We start from the raw sequence: 24,217 nt of genomic DNA on the forward strand, positions 1-24,217 counted from the left end.
TGGACCCAGGGTAGTGGTTACAGTTAGTTCCTGGAACTGCATTGGGGGAACAGGGAAAGGCAGCTCCATATATTGTAACTAAGGGCTGTGCTATCAGGTGATCAGGAAGAACGTGACTTGACAGGCTGAAGGCCAGAACTCCTGAGTTCTATCTACGTCAACCATTCATCTCAAGTCCCTTTTGCAATCCTGTCTCCCTGTGAAGGGAGCTGGTGCTTCCATCTTCAAGGTTATCATTTCCCAACAGTTGTATTCAGTCTGACATTTAGCAAGTACCTACCTGTGTAAGGCCCAGTACCAGCAATAGCAATTTCCTACCTCCACACCTTTATACAAGTGGCCACCACTGTATGGGTAAGCCTTTCCCTCAGAGATGCCCAAGATACCCTGATGCACAGCTCAGTGGCTACCTCCTCCGTACCAACTCCCATACCGGGGCTTCCGGGATCCTCCTAGTCATTAGCACTCTCTCTCCCTCTCTTGAAATTTCATTGCACATAGTATCATTTCATTTCAGTGCATTTCATTACACACAGATAGAGAACCACATGATTCCTGGGCGGTCTGGGCCTCCCAGCACTACCTGCTAACCCTGTATGCTGACATGATACCTCGGTGGGAGGTGGAGAGTGGCCTGAGATCAGACCCATCCCAGAAGGTAAATTTTCCTTAGACAGCCACCAGTCATATTCTTGTTTCATTAGTGCTCCAGGGCTATGAATAGAAATAAGTCCTTCCTAGTGATCCTGGTTACCTAGGAACCAAGCCAACAAGCACATGGAGTCCAGGGGAGAGGGGGAGGTGTGGCATTAAAGCCAGCCACCAAAATGAACCACATACTACAGACCCAGAGGAGTCAGGAAGCTAGGGACATAGGTACACGAGAGCTTGCTATCCTTCATGTCCCTAAGGAGAACCATTCTTGTGCATGGGCAGATTCTGAGAACTCTCCGCCAGTCTGGGGTCAGAGTGTAGAGTTGGCATGAGTTGGGGGTCGGAACTGGGTATGTGCCTCCCAGCCAGCCCCTTGACTTTGGCATGAAACTCCCATGTTGGGAGATACATTGCTACCTTGGTATGTGCCTGGATCCAGCACCTCCAAGATACCCTCACCTCCGTCTCTGTATCATCTACCCCTCCCATAACCCCTTCCATATTAACCCTGGATACACTGTATCAGCAGCTCTCAAAGTCTGGTCAGAAGACCCCCTCCCTCCTTCCCCATCTCTTAGACCCTTTCAGGGGAGTATGCAAATTTAAAATTATTTTCATAATAATACTAAGATGTTCTAATTTCTAGATCATACTATCGACATAGTATCATGCTATATTTATTATATTCAGTCATTTTCAGTCATATCTGACTCTTTGTAACCCCATTTGAGGTTTTCTTGGCAGAGATACTGGAGTGGTTTGCCATTTCTTTCTCCAGCTTATTTTACAGATGAGGAAACTGAGGCAAATGGGATTAAGTGACTTGCCCAGAGTCACACAACTAATATAGCCTTTAGGATAAAACACAAAATTCTCTGGCATTTAAAGCCGTTCTCAGTCTGAGCCCAGCCTCCCTCTCAATAATTAGTCCACCTGACTCCCTTTCATGTGCCCTATTTCCAACCAAATTGACTTGTTATCTGTTCCCCATATATCCCCCTAGTGTATCCCCATGGGTATCCCAGGATTCCATTTCCTGCTTCAAGCTGTGCCCCATTCCTGGAATCCTTAGCTTCCTTCAAAATTCAGCTGTGATGTCACTTCCCACAGCAAGCCTATCTGGATGCCCTCAATTTCTAGTGCTTTCCACCAGAAATTACTTTGTATTTATCTGGCATATATTGTGTAATTATTTATCTGTTTACGTGCTGTCCCCTACCCACACATGCAAACAGAATGTCCGCTCTGTCTTGGTACCCCCAGTTCTAGCACAGGGCCGGGCATGCAGTCAGCACTTAGTAGATGCTTGCTACTGAAGGTACTTTCAATAGGCCAGATGCCTGATTTCTTTGAGTCTGTGGGCATGGGGCCCATGCTTGTTTTCAAGGCTTCTGTCTCCCAATCTAGGGCTGCTGGCACCCAGCAGGCCTCATTCATTACTACCTGGGCGCACCTCACAACCCACCACCCCTTGGTCCCATGCCACCTCCACTTCGGCTCTGACCTGATGTTTTCGCTGGGTGGCTTCCCATGCTTCTTGATGGCAGCACACTCATTCTTGTGGTTCAACCAGGCATCCTTTTGGCAGGTCCGGTCACAATAATGGGCAAACTTACACTGCCCACATCGCTGGAGCTTCTCCTGCCTTTTGAAGCAGGTGTGGCACACGACCTGCGTGAAGCTGGAAAAAGAAGAAGGAATCAGCAGGGAAAGTCCTGTGCCAGCAGGTGCCCACCGTGAGGATAGCCAACATCCAAGTGGGTACAGTGGAGAGGTGGAAGACCTCTCACTCCCTAACCCACGCTATTGGATTCGTTGGAACAAATAAACCCAGGGAGCGGTAGCATGGTGACTTGGTATGGTCAGCGGTATGATCAGATTTAAGGTGACTCCAGAGAGATCCATAGTGTGTGACCTGAATAAGTCACTTAGCCAATTGGTACCAATCTAGTGGCAACTCTAGGCTGTATCAGAAGAGAGCATTTCTATGCTTATCAAGGTCTAGATCAGACAAAACAAATCAAACCCCACAGACTGGGGGTGTGAGAATGAATGGAACATATATATACATATATATATATATATATATATATATGTATATATACACACACACACACACACACACACACAGGGGGGACTGAAAGATTTAATGCAGTTTTAAGCATTGATAAGTTTTAATAAGCTTTAAAACTGCACTAATCCTTTTGGAACACCCTATATGATATACGTATTTATGTATACATTATATCTATACAACATACATATTACATAAATATGCATATTTTTATGCATTATATAAACTATATGTATAGTGTGTACATATTATACATATAATAAAAATAAAATAACATTTCATAACATGTTATGTTATATGGCATTTATATAATAATAACAGCTAACATTTATATATATGCCAGGCACTGTGCTAAGCACTTTATAAATATTATATCGTTTTATCCTCATAACATGCCTGTGGACACATTTAGGTGCTATTATAATCACCATTTTACAGATGAGAAAACTAAGGCAGAGTTATGTGACTTGCCCAGGGTCCCTAGTAAATGTCTGAGGCTGTATTTGATCTCATGTCTTCCTGACTCCAGGTCCAGTGTTCTATCCACCAAGTGACTTATCTGTCCCCAATGTTCTGTATGTATTATATATTGTATACATATATGGGAGGGGGGCACATGGAGTAGTGGCCAGAGATCTGGCCTTGGAGCCAAGAAGACCTGAGTTCAAGTCCTGACTGACACAGTGTCTTGTGTAATCCTGGGCAAGTCACTTGTACTAAAAGCAAATCATTATAAGTTGCAAAGAGGGCACCAGTCTATACCATCGTAGGGGTGTTCTTCCCCTTGGAGTTCCCTCTACTATACTGGATCACAGATTCAGTCCCTGTTCCTATATTACATATAAAATAATCACATATAGGGTCCATTTTACAGATGGAGAAAGAAGTACAACAAAGTTAAATAACCACCTTCATATCACCCAAAACAGTACCAAGAGCCCGAAGGAGCCCTGGAGCTAAGTTCTGGGCTCCCCATTGGAATATGGTACCTCAGACCCAGGCAGCCTTTTCAGGTTTTTTAGAAGGCAGCCCCTGAAATGATCCAAAGGGGTTGCAGGTTTGAAATAAGGGAGTAAACAGGAGTTACAAAGACTTTCTAGCCTAAGTCAGAAGCTTGGGACAAAGATGTGGATCCTTGTTACCAGCAGGAAAGAGGTGCAAACACAAATGAAGTGCCCAAGGCTGTAATTAACTGTGCTCTAAAAGAAGTGGCCACTTGGACCTGCCTCAGATTGCTGACAAGCTTCCTTCTCCTGATTGAGAGAAAAGCCGCCAAGGGGACTGGCTTTATGAAAGAGCCAAGGTCTCTAGACTGTAAAGGAAAGATGGCCTCTTCCCATAAGGTAGCACCCCAGACGAGGACTCCCGTAGAGGAAAAATAGGTGGTAGGTAACAGGAAGTATACCCTGGTACAGGAGGTGAGAAGGCTGGGGGTGGAGGCGGGGAGGAGAGAGACAGGGGAGAGGGAGGGAGGGAGAGAGGGGGAAGAGAAAGAGGAAAAGAGGGAGAGAGAGAGAGGAGAGAGGGAGAGAGAGAGGAAAGGAGGGTTAAAGAGGGAGGGAGGGAGAGAGAAAGAGAGTGAGAGAGACAAAGAAGAAAGGGAGGAAGAGAGGGAGAAGGGGGAAGAGACAGAGAAACAGGGAGAGGGAGGGAGGGAGGAAGAAAGAGATGGGGAAGAGAAAGAGGGAGAGAGGAGAGAGAAAGAGAGGAAGGGAGGGTTAAAGACTGAGGGAGAAAGAAGCCAAGGGGGGAGAGAGAGAAAGAAGAGAGAAAAGTAGAGAGAGAGGGAAAAGTAGGGTTGGGGAGGGGAGCAGAAAAAGGGACAGAGACAGACAGGCAAAGAGACAGAGACACAGAGAGGCAAGGAGCAGCAGCGACATAATGCCCAGAAAGAAAGGACACGATTATTCTATCTTGTAGAATGCAAGGACTAGCAGGAAGTAGTTTGTGTTTTGTCAATAACATAGTAAGACTTAATAAATTCTCGTTAACTTGACTGACCCTTGTAGGTGGAATTAAAGAGCGTAGGGCTGGGCTTCTTTTCCTTGAGATCTAGAACTGAACGACTTTATTTCCCAATAAGATCATTTCTCCTTGAGAACAAGAACTGTGGCTCACACTTATTTTCTATCCCCTACATTCCCCCACCCCACCCCCGCCCCTGTCCCACAGACAAATCTAGCACGGTTGTAAATACAGTCAACACTCAATAAATTTGGGGGTTGATTAATTGGGAATGATTTTGAAGAACTCAAGATTTTTTAAAAACAGAATCATATTTCTAGAGCTGGAATGGACCTTAGAGGTCGCAGAGTCCATTTTACAGATGAGGAAACTGAGGCTCAGAGTGCCCAAGGTCACAGGTGGTAAATGGCATCCTAGCAGTCTTTCCACTGTGTCACAGTCTCCCAGCTATAAAGTAGAGGTTAGCCATCACACTTAAGTAGCCGCATATGTTGGATGTTTCTGGTAACAGCTGGTGCCTGGACACAAGGGAAAATAAGCAGGTGGCAGGATAAATGAGCCAGCTAGCTAAAAATAGAGATAGATTCAGAAGGGTTTAGAGAAATTCCTTGGTGATTACTTCATAATAGGTTAATATATATATGTATATATATATACACACACATATATATTTGGGTTCTACCTCTAACCTTTACAAAATCAAGGAGAGTAACCACCATGCAGATGTGCCTTGCCTGGACAGATATCCAGAAGGAAGATAATATACCAATAGACTTATGTGGCAGAGTGAAATGGGCACTACATATCAGGTTAGTTAGAAGGTAGTTTAAAACTTGAAGGTCTGGGTTTGAATTCTGACTCTGCTATTTACCACCTAGGTGATCTTGGGCAAATGATTTTACTTTATTCAGTTGTATCACCTGGGAAACAAAGGGCTTGGACTCTCTAAATCCAATGACCCATCGACTCTGTCTGGCCCAAGACCTTTTCTTCGGGCTGAGCAGAGCACGGACTGACCCTGGAGCCAAAGATCCTGCATTCCCATCTCGCCTCTCTTACCACCTGTGTGACCTTGGGAGAGTGACTTAACCTCTCTTGGCCTGTTTCCTCACCTGTCAAATGGAGAAGTTGAACCCGTTGCCCTAGCCGGCCTCTTCAGTCCTTGCCGGTTCTAGATTTTGAGTCCTACATGTTTCATTCATTCTTTCAACTGGCATTTTCGGCCCTTGGCCAAGGACAGCCCTCTCACATTTCCTAGGACCAAGACAAGACATGGCGCTCTAACAGAGAGAAGGTTGGATTTTAGAGTCTGGGGCCATTAGGTTCAAACCCTAGTTCTGGTCCGTCCTGCCTGTGTGACCTCAGATGAGTCAATTCTCTGGCCTCAGTGTCCTCATCTGTAAAATGAAGGAATTGGGCTCAATGACCTATGAAGTTCCTTCCAGCTGTTAATCTCTGGTCCTTTGCTCTGTAAGCAAAAGGCACAAAATGGATTGGACAGCATTTATTAATTACCTACTGTGTACCAAAGACTTGGCAAGGTGCTGGTACAGGAGGCAGCCTCCATAGGTCAGCGGAAAGAGGACTGGCTTTGGAGTCCAAGGGCCTGGATTCAAATCTGCACTCAGCCATAATACTATCTGAGGACCTTGGATTGGTCCTTTTACCTCTTTGGGTTTCAGTTTCCTCCTCTGCAAAAGTGACAGGGTTGGGCTAAATTACCTTTATGCACTAAATCTATATTCCTGGGACACAAAGACAAAAACCAAACAGTCCCTGCTTCAAGCTTATGTTCTTTTCAAGGGGAGTTGGAGTGTAGACAATGGAATAGATGAATGATATGAACAGAAACAAATAGAAAATATACATAAGTCAAAGCATAAGACAAAGCAATTTGGGGAGGGGTCTAAAGGAGAGTACTAACAACTGGTGATGGGGGGTGGGGGGCTGAACACACAAGTATTTCAACCCTACTGCGTGCTCTATTCCAGAAAGTGGCTTGGTTCAGGATTTGCATGGAATGGCAAGGCACCTTGCAAGAGCCAGGACCCGCTGGAAGACAAGAGTGAGCTCAGTCTGCTTTTCTGCCAGCATTTCTCTCCTTCACATCCTGGGAGCCCAGCCTTCATGTTGCGTTATATGTATGCACCCTGGGCTGTTCCACTTAAATCCTGGTTATGGCTCCCAGGTGTATCAGGAATGAAATAGCCTCTGAAAATACTCTCATCTTCAAGATAGGGCTACGCACAGGAAATCAGAGGACATCGACGTTGTTGTCTTTTCTCCCTGTGGTTGGCTTCTGGTAAAGGGACCCTCTCTCATCCCCACACTTCCCTAGCCCCCATGGAAGGCTTGCCTTTTTTCTATTTTTCTTGTTTTTATCTCTCCAGTGAATGCTTCTTCCCTTACAAGGAGTGAAGCATCAAACTGCATCTTCCTGCCCTCTTAACTCTGACAGCTGATGGAAAACAGTCTAAGTCTCCAGGCCAGCTGCCCCCAACTCCCCCACTGTCACATAAACCAAAGCCTGGTGGATGCACTGGGATTCCTGCTGGGCTGGCTTCTGAGAGCTAGTATTGGCAATAGATTGTCTTTCTCCTGTCCCCCTTCTGGTGCAGGGAAGCTGGGTCACATGCGGAAGGTCTCCCCCTTGCTCTGTGGTGCCGGTTCATAAAACTAGGTCCAATGCAGCCTAGTGTGGTGGGTGCCCACCAAGGCAAAATACAAGGCTGAAGCAAAGGCAAGTGCTGCTGATGGTTAGCAATCCTGCCTTTGTTGAACAGCTTTAGGCACCAAGGGTAAGCAAGCATTTGTTAACTACACACCATATTGCAGGCACTGTGCTAAGCACTCAGGCTTCCATGAAAAGCAAAAACATAGGCCCTGCCCTCAGAAAACTCATATTTTGTAGGGAAAAAAAAGGAGATGCCTCCAGAGCAGAAGTCCAAGTGGTGGGTCTGGATCAGAAACATTAGAATGCCCCCTCTTTGATATGGCTTAGGTAGGTCTTTTGATACCACTGAAGCACAAAGTTTTCTGCCACAATCAAAGCCTCTCCAGGTTAATGGAACATTCTAAGGCTTGTGTTTGGTTACCCAATGTTAATTATTCAGTGTTATCTCTATGCTATGATGAGGAAGGGAGGAAGGAAAGGAAGGAGGGATGAAGGAAAGGAGGGAGGGAGGAAGGAAGGAAGGAAGGCAGGAAAGAAGGAGGAAGGAAGGAAAGGAGGGAAGGAGAAAGGGAGGGAGGGATGAAGAAAGGAAAGAAGGAAGGAAGGGAGGTAGGGAGTGAGGGAGGAAGGACCTAATTTGTGCTAACTTCTCTGGGTCTCAACAGTAAAATAAGGGCCTGGACTACATAACCCCTGAGGTCTCATCCAGCTTTAACTTCATGTATGATCCTGCTTCTGGTTCCTCCTGGCTAGGTGACGCTAGTCAAGTCAGTTAACGTAGTAGACTTTAAACTCCCCAACAGTCAAGCCTGTTTCACTTTTGCATTTGTACCCCTTGCTCATGGCACAGTGTTTGTGAACAGCCGTTTCTACCAAGGTACATGAAAGGTGCTTAATATGTGATTATTGACTGACTTCATCTCTCTGTACCCCCAAGCAATGATTGAAGACTAGAAGTCCTGGAGCAGATACCAACTTCATCAATCAAGGGAGCTCACACACCAGGAGTGCCCCAGATTAAATTACATGTTTGGATCCCACCCCCCAAAATTTTTTTTAAATTTCTTTCCCACTGCAAGCACAACTCTGTTCTAGGCAGGCATAGTGGGGTTCAGTAAAAAAAAAACCTGGATTTAGAATCCAAGGACCTGAGTTCAAAGTCTACCTTTGCCACTTGCTCCGTGTAACCTTCCCCTCTTTCTGGATCAGTTTCTTTGTGTTCAAAATGGAGAAAGTTGGACTAGATTCCATTCAAAACAGCAATCCCTCATTAATCACAGACCAGATGCCAGAAATAGGGCTAGGCTCTAGGGGTACAAAGATGAATAGGAAACAGTCCCTGCCCTCAAGAAGTTTACATCCTACTCAGGTGTGTGCAAAGGTCCCCCCCAGCTCTGACTCTCTGACACTACGATCTGGTCTCATTTGTGAGAAAGGACAGGGGTGATACCATGGCACCAACCTTGGATGTTTGGGGTTTAAGTGAAGATCTCATATTCTTTTAGCATACTATAGTGAAACTTCACCCAGGACTTTCTCTGAACCTGTTTATATTTGCATCCAGATGGGTCATTTATAGTCCATATGTGCTTTTCTGCCCTCCTCTCCATGAGCCAACAGTGACTACAAAAAACTCCAATCTAGGTGGCTGCACATACCCAGTGGCTGATCTCCACATTAGATGCATAGCCACAAACATTTCAGGCTGAGAGTCTGGCAGCCTCCACCGTGCCTGGTTGAGCTCAAGACCCGTTTGATTTCCAGTAGGCCTGGTAGACCCTTAGTTCTACAATCAGTCAGCCAGCCTAGTGGTGCCAATATGCCCTGAAATGCATTACACCAATAACTCAAGCAGGCATATGTTTCCCTGGACCCAATCAATCTCTTAGGAACTGGCCAAGTTTCCATTTAGAGGAAAAGAGGGGAGGGAAGGTAAGAACAGGAATGCAGTAATTCATTGGCCTTGCTGTTTCTTGTCCTTACATCTGATGAGTCAGGCTTACCCAGAAAACGATTTTATCACTTATGTTATAAGCATCATTTCCTTTCTTCACCAATGACATTTACATTCATGCATTTGTATGTTCACTGAGGTTGCTCATTGACAGGAAACAGCCTTAGCTCACAAAGAAACTTAATTTATTATTGTCTCTGAGATTGCTTCCAGAGCTGTTTCCCCTCTATCTTAGCTACTGTCAGCCAACAAGCATATATTAAGTGTTTACTATATGCCAGACATGGTACTAAGCAGTATGGATGTCAAGAAAGGCAAAAACATAGTTCCTGCCCTCCTTAAAGAGCTCCCATTCTATTCTAATGTGGGGGGGGTAGACAACATGTAAATAACTAGTTACATACAAGAGGTATACACAGTAGATAGGTGGTAATCTGAGAAGGAGAGGCCATAGCAGCTGGGGGAGGGGGGGGGAGAAAGGCTTCCTGTAGATGGTAAAATTTGAGCGGAGTCTTAAAGAAGCCAGGGAAACTAAATGGTAGAGATGAGGAGGGAGGGCATTCCAAGTAGGGCAAAGGTCCAGAAGTAGGACATGAAGTGTCATATAAAAATTATGTGTGTATATAATATACACATGTGTATAATACATACATGCATGTGCACACATATATATGTAAATATGTAGACATATTTATCTCAATTGATAAATTATATCTTAAAATAATCTATAAACATACTTTATATGTGTGTATATTTAAATTATATAAATATATATAATTATATATAAATTGCGTGTGTATGTTTGAATTGGCCAGAACTAAAGGAAGAAATACAAACCACAAGTCACACATGTATCCAGGGACCACTCAATGTAGCTGATATTCCTAAAGTACTTTAAGGTCTCCAAAGCACATGCATTGTCTCATTTCAGAGGATCATAAATTTAAATCTGGAAGGAACTCTAGAAGTCATTTAATTCTTCCCTGACTTTCATTTTACAGATAAGGAAACTGAGGTTCAGACTGGAGTATGTGTCACAGAGCCATAAGCATCCAAGGCAGGATTTGAACTGAGATCTTCTTGTCTCCAGATCTAGTACTCTAACGAGTATACCGCTAAGCCATCTCCAAAGAATCTGAGACCCAAGAAATTTTAGTGAATGGCCTGAGGTCACATAAGTAGTTATCATCAGGGGTAAGATTTGAACCCAGATCCTCTGACTCTAGGGTCATCATTCTTTCCATGAATATGTTGCTTTCATAGTAACCCTATTACAGTTATTTTTAGCTGATAGATGAAGAAATGGCAGCCAGGCTATGTGACTTGCCCATGGTCACACAGCTAGGAAGTGTCAGAGGCAGGATTTGAACTCAGGTCTTCTTAACTCCAAGCCTTATATCTTTTCTCTTATCATAGGTGTGTGTATGGAGTGTGCTAGGTGTGTCCTAATGTATCAGCAGCCTTAAAGTGGTAGAGATGCTCAGGATCCAGAAACTGCTTAGAGAGGACTGGAGGAGGGAAGGGAGGATAATGGCTTTCCCAATCTCTGATAACCCCATTTGGTATAGCCACTGCCACCATCTCTGGCTTCCTTTCTCCACTTCTTACCCATTTCCCCTCTCCCCAGTACTTCCCCAGAGGCTCAGGTGCAGGTGAAGGAAGCAGGTGTACCTAGCGACTTTATGCCAGCCCCCAGAGCAGTCCCCTCTAAAACGTTTTTCAGGCCCTCTCCATGGTGCTGCCTCTCCTCCTCCTGAGGTACTTCCGCTTGAAAAAACCCAGTGCCTGTTGGGGTCACGTGGGCTGCCTGTTCCTCTCCTTAGCCTCCCCACAAGATGACTGGTTACTCCAGCCAGCTGCAGCTGGGTCAGACAAAAACAATCTCGACGCGTTTTTCTTCTTCAACAACCTTGGCCACTCTGTTTTCTCAACTTTGAGGGAGATGCTTGAGGATATAAGGAGAATCCACTGATGTCCCAGAAAGGGAAACCAGCTTGTTCGGAATGATATTCAGCTAAGCCTATAGCCTTACTCATTAGGTCTGGACTCAAGCTGGCAAAGATAGTCACTTGGAAAATATGACTGGTTTTTCCAACTCTACCTCCTAAAACCAAAACAGTTCAAGGTAAGACGCAGAGTGAGAAGGGGCAAGGCTCTGAATCAGCTGGTGGCATGTCCAGCTAGGAGCCAGCAGACTGCTGGATGGCCTTGGGCAGGTCACAATTTCCCAGCACCTGTTCCCTCTTCTGTAAAACAACCAGGTCAAACTAGGTGGCTTTTTGCATCCTGGAAACTACTGAAATTCTAGGAGTCAGTTTTTGGTTCAAGTTAAAATTCAGATCAGTTCAGCAGGCTTCGGCTCCTTTGAACTCAGAACTGTGTTCAGTGTCTCCAGAGAAAAGTATTAAAAGACAGTAGTGGGCAGAGCTGTAACTAAGGAGGGGCCAACAGAACTTTACCACTGGGTGCTGAAGTTAGGGGGCACCAAATCCAGAGGTCATGGACCACACTTAAGTTGCTATTCAACAACATAGAAACAATAGCATTTAGCCGAGCAAGAATTTTTTTTTGAGGGGGATAGAGGTCTAGACTTATAGTTTCACTAAGTACAGGGGAACTCTTGGTATGGAAATTTCCTCTATCAATATAGACTAGAAATCCAGTTGCAAGTTATAATCTTAAGGAGAATACTTACCCAGAGTCATAGCTAATATGTCTTAGGGAAAGGATCTGAACATAAGTCTTACTGAAAGATTGGTACATTGCCCAATATACCAGGCTTCCTATCAGTTGGCAAGAATAATTAACTAGTTAAAATGGAAAGCTATAGGATGGTGCCTGGGGTGAGTTCCCCTCCTGCCCCACCACCACCACCACATGTGTTACCCTCACAACTGATGGCCCCACAACAGAGGCCTAGTGTCTTCCCTGCCTCAGTCCCCACCAAAGAAAAAGCATTTTTCACACTGTGGTATTTGCACTAGGTTAAAAAAATCTTCTAGTTATAGCTCTCACAGCAGGACTTGGACAGCATAGAATATATGTTCACTTCACTCTGTCTGGATAATAACTAGCATTTATATGGTACCTACTATATGCCAGGCACTGTGCTAAGCACTTTACAAACAGTATCTCATTTGATCCGCCTACCTGGAGGTAAGTGCTATTATTATCCCCACATTTTACAGTTGAGGAAACTGAGGCTAAGAGACAGAGACTGAGAAGAAACTAAGAAACTGTGACAGAGGCTAAATGACTTGCCCAATGTCACACAGCTAGTAAGTATTAAAGGCCAGATTTGAACTCTGCTCTTCCTGACTCCCGGCCCAGAGCTCTAGCCACGGCAGCACCAAGTTGCCTCCTTTCTTCTGTCTGTCTTGAAACAGCGTTTTGCCTTTCCTGACTTGGACGCCAATATCATCCCTGTCCAGGAACCACGCAGCTGTCCTCCTTCCTTTGTTATCTGGAAGTCCCTTGCAATATCTATAGTGCTGTTTCCATCTTGGCTTGTAATCTGCTAGACTATTGCTGTCTGTGCTTGCATCTCTGTGTGAATTTCCCAAAGCAATCTTCCAATGACTTGGGTCTATCCTATTCCTTCCAAAAAACATCAAAGGCTAAAAGATCCAGGGCAGGAAGGGCCGTCAGAAAGATCATCCATCAGTAACCATCCTGCAGCTTCCCATTTTAACTAGTTAATTATTCTGGCCAACTGATAGGCAGCCTGGTATATTGGGTAAGTAAGACTTATGTTCGAATCCTTTCCCTAAGACATATTAGCTATGACTCAGGTCTTCTTGACTCAGCTAGGTGACACACTGGATAGAGCACAGGGCCTGAATTCAGGAGTTCAAATGCTGCCTCAGACACTTACTAGGTGTGTGACCTGGGCAAGTCACTTAACCCTATTTGCCTCAGTTTCCTCACCTGGAAAAGGAAATAGCAAACCACTCCAGTATCTTTGCAGGAAAAACCCAAATTGGTCACATGAGTCAGACATGACTGAACAACAACTTCTTGACTGCAACCCTAGCACTCAACCCACTCTGCCCCCTAGCTACCTAATGTGAACCCAGGTGCTCTAACTACAAATTTGGAACTATTTCCATGATCTTTAAAAATAAGATAATATGTGGTAAAGGTTAAAAATAAGAGGCACTCAATAAACATTTTCAAATTAATGAATATCCTCTAGCATAGTTTTGAGTGACATTAGGCATTAAATAAATAAATGAAAATCTTTCTTACATCATCATCATCTTCATTCATTCATTCATGCTATAAGCATTTATTAAACACCTATTCTATAAGCACCTCATGAGCAGAGATTGTTTCACTCTTCATACCTCTATCCCCAGCACCTAACACAGTGCCTAGCACATAGCAGGTGCTTTAAAATACTTGTTGAATGATGTCTTGTGAGCAGAGAAGTAGCTTGAAGTAGTATACAGAAGGCTGTCCTTGGTGTCACCAAGGCAAGTCACTTCACCTTTGCCTGCCTCAGTTTCCTCAACTGTAAAATATAGGTAATAATAGTACCTATCCCACCAGGGTTATTTTGAAGATCAACTAACACCAGTTTTGTAAAGCTCTCGGTATCCGTAGGCAACTCTCTAAGACTTATGGTACAGATAACTTTCTAATCTGTATCAATGAAGGAGGTTTCCAAACTGAGAGTTCCCTACACAGAACCAGAGTAACCTAGCCCTCCTTCATAATGGGTAAAGGCACTGTGCGAGAACCTGGTGATAAAAAGACAAAAACGGAATATTCCCTGCCCCCAAAGAGGCTTCATGGGGATGTGCTTACCTTTGCCCAGGGTCTTCGCTCTCTTATGTAAGCTGCAATCTTATCCAACTAACTACATCAATGGGATCTTAGCCTGCCAAATGACCATGCTTTGCTGGGATCCTGAAAGTCTTTCTACCAAAAATCCGCTGAATGGGCCAACAAAGAAATGATCTTTAGTGTTGGGGTTTTTAGCCTCCCTCTCACTCAGCTTTCATCAATAGGAACCAATCATTATCGCAGACCCAGTCACATGCTCCTCTCAGCTGCCAAAGGGACTTTCTTAGCAAAAAGTCACTTCTCAGTGAGCTCCAGTGGTTCCCTACACCCTCTGGAATAAAATTTAAAATCCTTTGTTTAGCCTTTCAGGCCCTTCCTGCCATCCCAGCCTTAGAACGTACACATTACTCTCCATTATTCTATTTCCCAACTTTACAATGACCTTAGTGTTGCTCATACAAGACGCTGCATCTCCCTACCCCATACCTTCATCTTGACTGTCTTCATGCCAAGAATGCCCTTCCTCTTCACGGCCAACTGCTCCTTCCCTGGCTTCCTTCAGGACTCAGCTCAAATCCTTTCTTCACGAGGTTTTTGCATTCCCTCAGTGGCTGGTGCCTTCCTTCTGAAATTACTATCCATCTACATCCTTTCTTCCTTTCTTTTTCTTCCGTCCTTTTTTTTTCTTCCTTCCTTTTTTCTTTCTTTCTTTCTTTCATTCTTTCTTTCTTCCTTCCTTCCTTTCTTTTTCTTCTTTTCTTCCTTTCTTTTTCTTCCATCCTTTTTTCCTTCCTTCCTTCTTTCTTTCTTTCTTTCTTTCTTTCTTTCTTTCTTTCTTCCTTCCTTCCTTTCTTTTTCTTTTCTTCCTTTCTTTTTCTTCCATCCTTTTTTTCCTTCCTTTTTTCTTTCTTTCTTTCTTTCTTTCTTTCTTTCTTTCTTTCTTTCTTCCTTTCTTTTTCTTCTTTTCTTCCTTTCTTTTTCTTCCTTCCTTCTCTATATATACATATGGAAAATATCTATATATAATATATGCAGTATAGATAGAAGATGATCTCAGAGGGAAGATATATAGCATATGTGTGTGTATATGACATATATCATACATATATGTGTGTATATGTATGTATACATACACACAGTTGTTTGTATATTGTCTCCCCAATTTGAATGTGAACTTGTTGAGGGTAGAAAAAATGTTTTTGCCTTTCTTCACATATCCCCAGGGCTCAGCACAGTGTCTAGCACATAGGAAGCATCTGATAAGGGCTTGTCCACTGGCTCTAAAACAAGGCTGCAATGTGAATTAGGAGGGGTTGCTTTATAGGGTGACTAGGAAAAGAAAACTTTTATAGGGTAGTTTAACTCATCTCTCTCAGCTCTCCTCCCCCGCTCCCCTCAGCCTCCAAGGGATTAGTTAGGCTTTCGGATGTCACCTGCTAGGGAATTATCAAAGGCTTGGAATCTGATCAAGGACCCCTAGGTCCAAACATTCCTTTTTTGAAAAGTCCCTGGGCGGGTCAGACACCACCACCTGCATCTGAGGAATGACGAGCAGGCTCAAACAGCATCCGAGTTAGTTAACCTCTCAGTGCCGATGCCAAAGTCTCCGTGGGCTTGAATTGCCCATCTGCATTGATAGGAAGGAGTTTCTACACACAACAGTATACTGCACCCATGAAATAACAAAACTGGACCAAAAAAAAAACTAATTTAATCCTTAGTCCTACCTTAATGTGGTGGAGAGAGCACTGGATTAAGCATCAGAAGACTTGGCTCTGTCTCCTTAGCCTAGACCTCTCTCTCCTCAGGTTCTGTTCATAAGGGTGATGATCCTGGGGTTTTGGGAACATAGATCAAGGACAGGAAGGGCACTCAGGTGTCCTCTAGTCCCACGCCTTTCCTTTTACACATGAGGGGACTGAAGCCCAGGTAGGCTAAGTCACTTGCTCAAGGTCACCCAGGTTGTAGGGTGTCAGAGGAGTCAGAATTTGAACCCAGGTCCTTTGACTATAAATCCAGTACTCTTAAGACTCCATTGAAGCATCATGCATTGACCCCATCCCAGAGCCTTCCTCAAGCTCATGAGGCAACCAGATGTTGATGTTAATGACGACCATTTCACTTCCTCCAATAGAAGCTCCTTGGGGGAGGGGGTGCTGTCCTACTTTTTTACTTGTAGTGCCCGTGAATAATAAACACTTGTTGACTGATTGTTTGAGCTTGGATTCAATCTCTCTGAGCCTCAACTTTCTCTTCCACTAACCAACCCATACATGCCTGTTGTGAGGATCAAATAAGATCACGTATCTTTGTGTCCTAACACTCTAAGCCTGACCTATGATTAGTAGGAAGGATTATTCTCAGTTATAATTGAACAGTATAATCCTCAGATTTCTAACTGGCATTGATGCAGCACTTTAATGTTTACAAAGAGATTTATCCACATTACATTATCTCCCTGGATCCTCCCAACCACTGTTTTTGATATTATCAGTCCCATTTTAGAGATGAGGAAACTGAGGCTGAGAGAGTCTAAGAGATTTGCCCAGAGTCACTCAGTTATGAGAATAGGAAATGGGTATTGAGCCCCAGTCTTCTGGACTGCATGTCCAGCACCTTCTCCTCCAGGCAGCTAGGTGGTGCACTGAATAGAATACTGGATCTGGAAATCAGAAAGGCCTGAGCTCAGATCCTGCTTCAGACCATTACTAGCTGTGGGAGGCTGAGCAAGTCATTTAATCTCTGTGCCACATTTGTCTCATCTGTAAAATGGGGGTGATAATAGCTATTATATAATGGGAATAATAATAATAACAATAATGAGAACTAGGGCAGCTAGAGGGCACCATGGTGCCTAGAACTTTGGGTCTGGAGTCAGGAATTCTTCCTGAGTTCAAATCTGGCTTCAGACCCTTCCTAGCTGTGTGACCATGGGTAAGTCACTTAACCCTGGTTGCTTTAGTTTCCCCATCTGTAAAATGAGCTGGAGAAGGAAATGGCAAACCATTCTAGTATTTCTGTCAAGAAAACCCCAAATGGGGTCATTAAAAGTCAGACATGACTGGAAAATAACTAAAAATACCCTCAGACAGCTGTGAGGACCAAATGTGATAATATTTGTAAAGCTCTTTAAAAACCTTAAAGTACTATATAAATGGTAGCAATTATTATTATTATTATTATTACATCACACTGTCTCTAGCATCTGTTTGAGAATGTGTTTAACAGTAAAGGCTTAGCCTTTAGACATAGAGCTAAAGGGACCTCAGAAACCATCTTGTCCAATGCTTTCATTTTATAGATGCTAAAACTAAGGATCAGGGAGTTTCACCAACTTGTCCCTGACTGCATGTGGATTGTCTTAGAAGGGTGATCTGAACCCAGGTCTTCTGATTCCAAAGCCAGAACACTGTCCACTGAAACCACACCACTCCCTGTCTAGGAGAAGCCTGCATAACTGAACGTAAAACCAGGGAGACCTCGTTTCAAGTCCCACCTCCAACATTTACTAGCTGTGTGACCTTGGGCAAGTAGCCTGACCTCTCTGGGCTTCCGGCAATTTATGGACAAAATCACAGTTCCTTGAGCTTTGCATGTTGTTATGCATTCTCTTAGGCTAGAAAGTTAAAAAAAAAAAGTCTTTCTATTCGTCTTCACAGTCACACCCATTTTCCCCTCCCCTCCCTTTCAGAGTCACCACAGACACAGAGAAAACTCTGGCCCCAAGGAGAATCTCTGAGGTACCTGTTGCCCTCTCCCACTGTGCCACAGATCTTTGAAAGAACGAAGTCGCCTGGAATTTTTGTTCCTCTTCCACAGGTTTTTCTTACAGGACAGCAGCATCACAGAACACAGAAGTGATCCTACAGTGCCGCTGAAGGATGTAGGGCACGTGGCAGAGTGCGCCAAGGACAAGGCTAGGAACAAAGACACCTGGTGCAGCCCCAAACGGCCCTTGACTAGTGCCAGGGCTTTGCCTAAGTCACTTACTTATGCTGTGTAATGAGGAGATAGACCAGATGGTTCCTAAGACCCCTTCTAACTCGGACGATTTATGAATATGTCAGAGAATAAACAATTCTTGGACTTTGGTATAAAGGAGCAAGGGCTAGATTTGGAGTCAAGTCAAAGGACCTGGGTTCAAATCTCAGCACTGGTGCTACCCTGGAACCTTGGGCAAATCACAATCTCTCTGGACCCTCATTTTCTCATCCATAACATGTGAGGGTTGGATATTAAGTGAGATGTTTGCAAAGTTCTTTGCAAACCTTAAAATGCCATAATGATTATTGCTATTTTTTTTATTATTATGACCACTAGTGTTCCGGCTCTAAATCCCATGACTTCTAATGATTCTAGTTTTCAGTCCCTCATGGGGTATCACAGTCTGACCTCATTCATCTCATCCACTAAGCCCACCCTCCCCCCCCCCACACACACAGACACACAAAAACTGGCCACTTACCTGTCAAAGACTACTGCAGAATAAGCCGGCTCGGCAAAGACAACATCGGCAGCCCAGAGCTCTTTGGTGGTCTTAAGGCCCCGGCCTTTGCCTTCTGAAGTGAACACTTCAACTTTCTCCATGCTTCCTATTGTCATTGCAGAAACCTCCCTGACCCAGCACAGCAGATCTTAGCTGCTGCTATTTCAACACCTTTGGTATCCCAAAGACCAAGTCCATAAATGGTCTCGCCACCGCCCCTTCCCAACACAGCCCTCCTTCCCTCCCCTCACTCACCTCCTCCCCTCTGCCTGCCGCACAACTGTCCACAGGGGATGGGGTAGGGTGAGCAAGGCAGAGGGGAGGAAAGGAGAGGGTCCCCACTCCCCCCCCCAGCTGTCAGGACCAGTCAAAGCTGAAGAAAGGAAGACTCAGGGACTAGCTCTATTCACCACTTGGATCTGAAAGCATTTAGCGCATGCTTTCCCAAGCTGTGTGTACATGTTTGGAAAACCCAGACCCTAATTCATGCTCATGTTTTGCAAAGTGCTGGTTCACTGGGCTATTTTTAGCAGCCAGATGCTTCTGTCTATCAGGAGGCAACAGCTGAAACAGAGGCCTGAGGAAAAGTGGTATTTGCTGGGGCCCTTTCTAGTACCATAGTCAGGAGAGATCAAGGGACCTGAGCTGGGGGGGAGAGGGGCAGAAGCTGCTGACAAGGGCAGCAGTCTCTCTCCTCTACTGGGGCTGTGGGAGTCAGTGGAGACAGAGCCGGAATGAGAGTCAGAGAACCTAGACCCACATCCCAGCTTTGTCCTCTAAGACCCACGTAACCATCATGGCTCTACAGCTGGAAGCGACCCCAAAGGGCATCTACTCCAGTCTACCAATGGGTCCTCTCGTTTTACACATAAGGAAACTGAGGACCAGGGAAATGAAATTACTTTGCCTGAGGTCACAGAGGCAGGATTTGAACACAGGTCCCTAGACTCCAGTTCTGGTGTCCTTCCCTTGGGCACAACTTCCTCATCCGCAAAAAGAAAGGGGCCAGAAAATATGGCCTCCAAGGTCCTTGGCTCTCTATATATAATCCTCTGGGACCACTTTTCGTGTGCGTGCATGCGTGCGTGTGTGCGTGTGTGTGTGTGTGTGCAGCAGTGAGGGTCCTGACCTGTGACTTCATCAGTGTAGAAAACTCCTGATAGAAAAACTCCATCCGCCAATGTAGATTGGCAACTTAGAATCTTAGACAGTTGCCTGGGTCACTGAAAACTTAAGTGATTGTCCAAGCCAGAATGTGTCAAAGTTGAACCCAGTTAGGTCTTCCTAACTTTACAGGATCATGGATCATAAATATAGAGCTAGAAGGGGCCTTTAGAGGACAAGCTTGATCCTCTAATTTTACAGATGAGGAAACTGAGGAACAGAAAAGTTAAGAGGCATTCCTTAGGTCATCCAACTAGCAAGAAGCAGAACTGGGACTCCAAATGTGCTGACCCTCCATCTGGCACCCCATTGTCTCCCCTCTTACAGAAGGGAAGGGGGCTCTTTCTGAAATCCAAATGGAACACCCTTGATTTTCAGAAATTTACCTGATTTTGCATTTTTAGTACCTAACTGTGGCATCTCAAAGACCTCATTGTCCTGCCTTGAGCAAGGGTGACTTAAGGGACATATAGGATTATAGGAGCATCTATTATAGCTGGAAAGGAGCTGGGAGGACATCGATGGAGTGTCATGTTCAAGAAACAACAAAGAGACCAGTATAGCCAGATTACAGAATGTGTGGCAGGGAGAACATGTAGAAGACTGGGAAGGGAGGAAGGGACCAGGTTGTGAAAGACTGAATGACAACAGAGGATGTCACATTTGATCCTGGAGGTATAGGGAGTCATAGGAGTTTACTGATTAGGAGGGTGACATGGACAGACATGGCAGCTGAGTGAAGGAGGCACTGGAGTGGTGTGGCAGGAACAATGGATCCTAACCCATCCCGCTCCACCCCACCCTCACTCCCACTTTTATGCGAGTTAGGCTATTTTTGCCTTAAAAGGTATTACAACCATCCTCAAGACTCAGATGATTTGTGAAACTAAAGACCAGAGGACCACCATGGGCAACTCAGAGGCAGGGGAATTTCATTCAGTTAAATAAACTTGGGGTATCCTGAAAGCCTATCCTTAGTGAATAAATAACCTTCTACTTGGCTAAGGAAATATCTTTGTTAACTACTGAATGACCCATAGCTGCCTCACTGCATTCCAATATGGGACTTAAACCACCAGGAGACTAGCCTAAGCCAGGCCCAGCACAGAACAAATGGAAAGAAACTTAAGGCAGGAAACTAATTTGAAGGTTCTTGATCTGATGACAGTGAAGTCTTGTACCCAACTCTTCAGGCTTTGACAATCTAGGAAAATAAATATCCAACTGGTCACCCATTTATTATACAACCACTCTAAAGTCTGTCAATACTTGTCAGCCTAATGGGTTATTTGCTTTACTAATTGGAATGTTTTGCCTGGATGGGGGAATAAAGTCTTGGTTGGATATGAGAAGGTGCAGACCTGAATGTAAGGAGTTCCTCCCTGAGACCTCCCTACATAGATGAAATCATGTGTCTGGTTTTTTAAAAAATCGGTAAGCAATAAATAAAGTAGGACCTTGTGTTCACTCTACCTCTCAGACAATTGTGTGACTGTGAAAATGTGTCCAAGGGTCTTGTCTGTTCCCTTCTCCTGTTTCCATCAAGGACATCCTTAGAACATGTGTGAACTGTTCTCACAATGATTTTGTAAAGATCAGAAAAAAACAGACATGGGGTCCAGAGCAATTGATGTCTTCTTAAAAACCACACTTTGGGGACAGTAATATCTAGGACTTTTTTTTATACTCTTCCCATCTTTGAAAGATCTTTTTAAAAAATCAATCCTTGGGTGCCTTTCCCATTGTAACACTTTGAGGACAGATTTTTTTCTATGTGCTTTTGCCTTCTTTATATTCTTAAACACCATTTCCACTTCCTCTTATAGCCTTTGGGGTACTTTTGTACTGGAACATTCCAAATAAGCTCAAATAAGATGGTTCCACTGCCAGCAACAGTAAATGGACAGCTCTAAAAATGCTGACAAATCTGTTCCATTTTGCAACTATCTGTTGTCTTCCAAAGATTCTTGGGCCGATGTGGTTGAGTTAGGTCTCCTATCAAGCTTTCCATCGGTTTCACCCTCCACTACCTTCCATTCTTTTGTGATTTGGACTTAGGTCTCAGATTTAACAAGTATTTCTTAAGTGCCTACTATGTACCAGTCACTGTGCAAAGGGATTCACAAATACTATCTCATTTTATCCTCATAACAACCTTGGGGGGAAGGTGTTATTATGATTTGTATTTTATAATTGAGGAATCTGAGGCAAATAGAGATTAAGTAACTTGCCCAGGGTCATATAGCTAATAAGTGTCTGAGGCAGAATTTGAACTCAGGTCTAATTGATTCCAAATCCAGGGCTCTATCCACTCTTCCACCTTGATACAAGTGTGAAACAGTACTATTCGCAAGCATATATCCATGGTTACAAAGAGCTTCGTATACAAGGTCTCATTTGGGCCTCACAATGCCCTATGAGACAGGTGGAACACCAGAGAGTTTAAGTCACTTGTTACAGTCACCCAGTGAATCAATGGCCAATTCAGGCCTCAAGCCCAGCTCTTCTGACTTCCAGTCTGGTTCTCTTTCCATAACAACTTCTGTGGGAGTATTCCTTTAAAAATACACTGAGGTCCAGTGAGGCCCCCACGAAGCAGGGACAGACTCTTCCTCCCAGTAAGTGGGCCTCGGATAAAAATAGCAATGCAATAGCAGGCTTCCCTCTCCACGACTGATAATGCCTGATAACGGCAGTTCGTGAGAGACTGGAGACATTGCCTCAGCACCAGGCGGGAGCCATTTGCTTGAAGTATATACATCAGTCAGCCTGGTGCCAGACAGACATACAGGGATTGTTTGCTAGGTCTCCTGGTCTTCATCTTTGTTTGAATGGCCCAGAACACACCTACTTTAGAATAACTAGTTTAAAGAGCACATGCCTTTTGAAGGATTTTTAGTGCTTTGGAGAATACAAAAGGAGTGTTGGGCTACATATAGGTGTGGACATGGTGTGCACATTCTCAGAAGGAAGATGGGCTGCTACCAGCCTTCGAAATATGGACATACTAGATGGCTGGAGGACCACTGAACCATTGACCTTACAGCAATCCAAATGGTTTTATAATTGAGAACAAGATCAAATGAATAGTAACATGGGATCATAAATAAGAGGGAGGTGTTCCTAACATTTTTTTTGTCATGTCAAGTCAACCAAAAATTTAGCCAGCACCTACTATGTGCCAGGCACCATGATAAGTACTGGGGTTATAAAGAAAGTCAAAAACCAGTCCTTGCTCTCAATCTGGTGATGCCTGTGGGTCCCTTCTACGCAACACAAGTTTAAATGCATAAAATAAAATACACAAGTTACAAAGGAAACCAATTATATTGAAACAGTTATAAAACATGTTTAAGTTTATAGACTTCCTGTGCTACAGCTTGAAGGGACCTTAGAGATCACCAAGGTCCAATCTCCTTATTTCTCAGCTAAGGAAACTGAAGTACAGAGAGTTGGAGTAATTTGCTTCCAGTTACACAGGGAGGATCCAAATATTTAGAGTTGGCAAGGACTTAGAAGCCATCTATTTCAACCCCTTCATTTTACAGATCAGGAAACTGAGGCCCAGGGAAAGAGATGTTAAATGACTTGTCGAAGGTCATACATGCAAGTAGGGTAAGTCCTCTGGAAGAGGAAGGTTGCACCTATCAGAGAAGCTGAGAAAGCTTCCCTCACTCCATGCTTCCAGATGGAGATTTAAACCCAACCTTTCATGTTTCCTCTTTCAACTGTTTTCTGTGGTTTCAATAGTGTTTTGAGCTTAATTTCTTTAGATAAAAGTTAATTCTCCATTGTCTTACAGATACATCTTAAAATGTGATCAAAATGCACTATGGGAGAAGGCCCAGCTCTGAGGTAGTTTTATATCACAGAACATGTAAGCTGTGACTGGCCCATTTGGTATTTTAGAAACCATTCAGGGACAGGCCAAGCCAATACTGATGAATTTGATGTTAGCAACAATCCAATAAATCATGTAATAAGCAAATAACTTTAAAGGTTTATTTTTTATAAATAAATGACCCAAGAGTTTATTTGTCTAAAATTTTAGCTCTCAAACCTCTGGGGCTAGCTTCCTCAGTAACCTTTATGCAGAGAAATGGGGAGGGGAGAGAGATGAGAGAAGAGAAGGAGGGAGGACCTCACCTGGGAGGAATGGAAGGGAGGAAAAGTAAGTGGAAGGAAACCTCCCACTCCAAACCAGTCCCAATAGGTGGAAGTAGGTATGATCTGTGAAGATTGGGTTCCTCTCCTCACTCCCCAAGAGACAGCTCTGATAGTAAGCCACCACCTCAATACCTAATGGTTACACATGTTAGAAATCTATGCCAGGGCTTCATCTTCTACCACCCTGACCCCCACCTCCATAAAGGCAGTAGCTTAGAAGAATTAGCAACAGTTAAGTCCTGTCTCCACTGATCTGATGATCTGAATCTGCCTGCTTGATTCTTAGCTAAT

The 24,217-nt window shown here is 44.0% G+C and overlaps 1 protein-coding gene across 1 annotated transcript in view; it reads right to left on the reverse strand.

Moving 5' to 3' along the window:
* Positions 1–18,711, reverse strand: part of SMYD1 (SET and MYND domain containing 1) — a 38,307-nt gene extending 19,596 nt beyond the window's left edge. The window contains exons 1-2 of the mRNA XM_027861180.1: positions 18,575–18,711; positions 2,159–2,335 (exon numbers count right to left, since the gene is read on the reverse strand). Of these exons, the coding sequence (XP_027716981.1) occupies positions 2,159–2,335; positions 18,575–18,711 (314 nt within the window). The remainder of the gene's footprint in view (positions 1–2,158; positions 2,336–18,574) is intronic.
* Positions 18,712–24,217: the final 5,506 nt, after the last annotated feature.

This window comes from Vombatus ursinus, unplaced genomic scaffold (assembly GCF_900497805.2).
Source record: "Vombatus ursinus unplaced genomic scaffold, bare-nosed wombat genome assembly UNPS02014489.1, whole genome shotgun sequence".
In the NCBI taxonomy this organism is placed as follows: Eukaryota; Metazoa; Chordata; class Mammalia; order Diprotodontia; family Vombatidae; genus Vombatus; species Vombatus ursinus.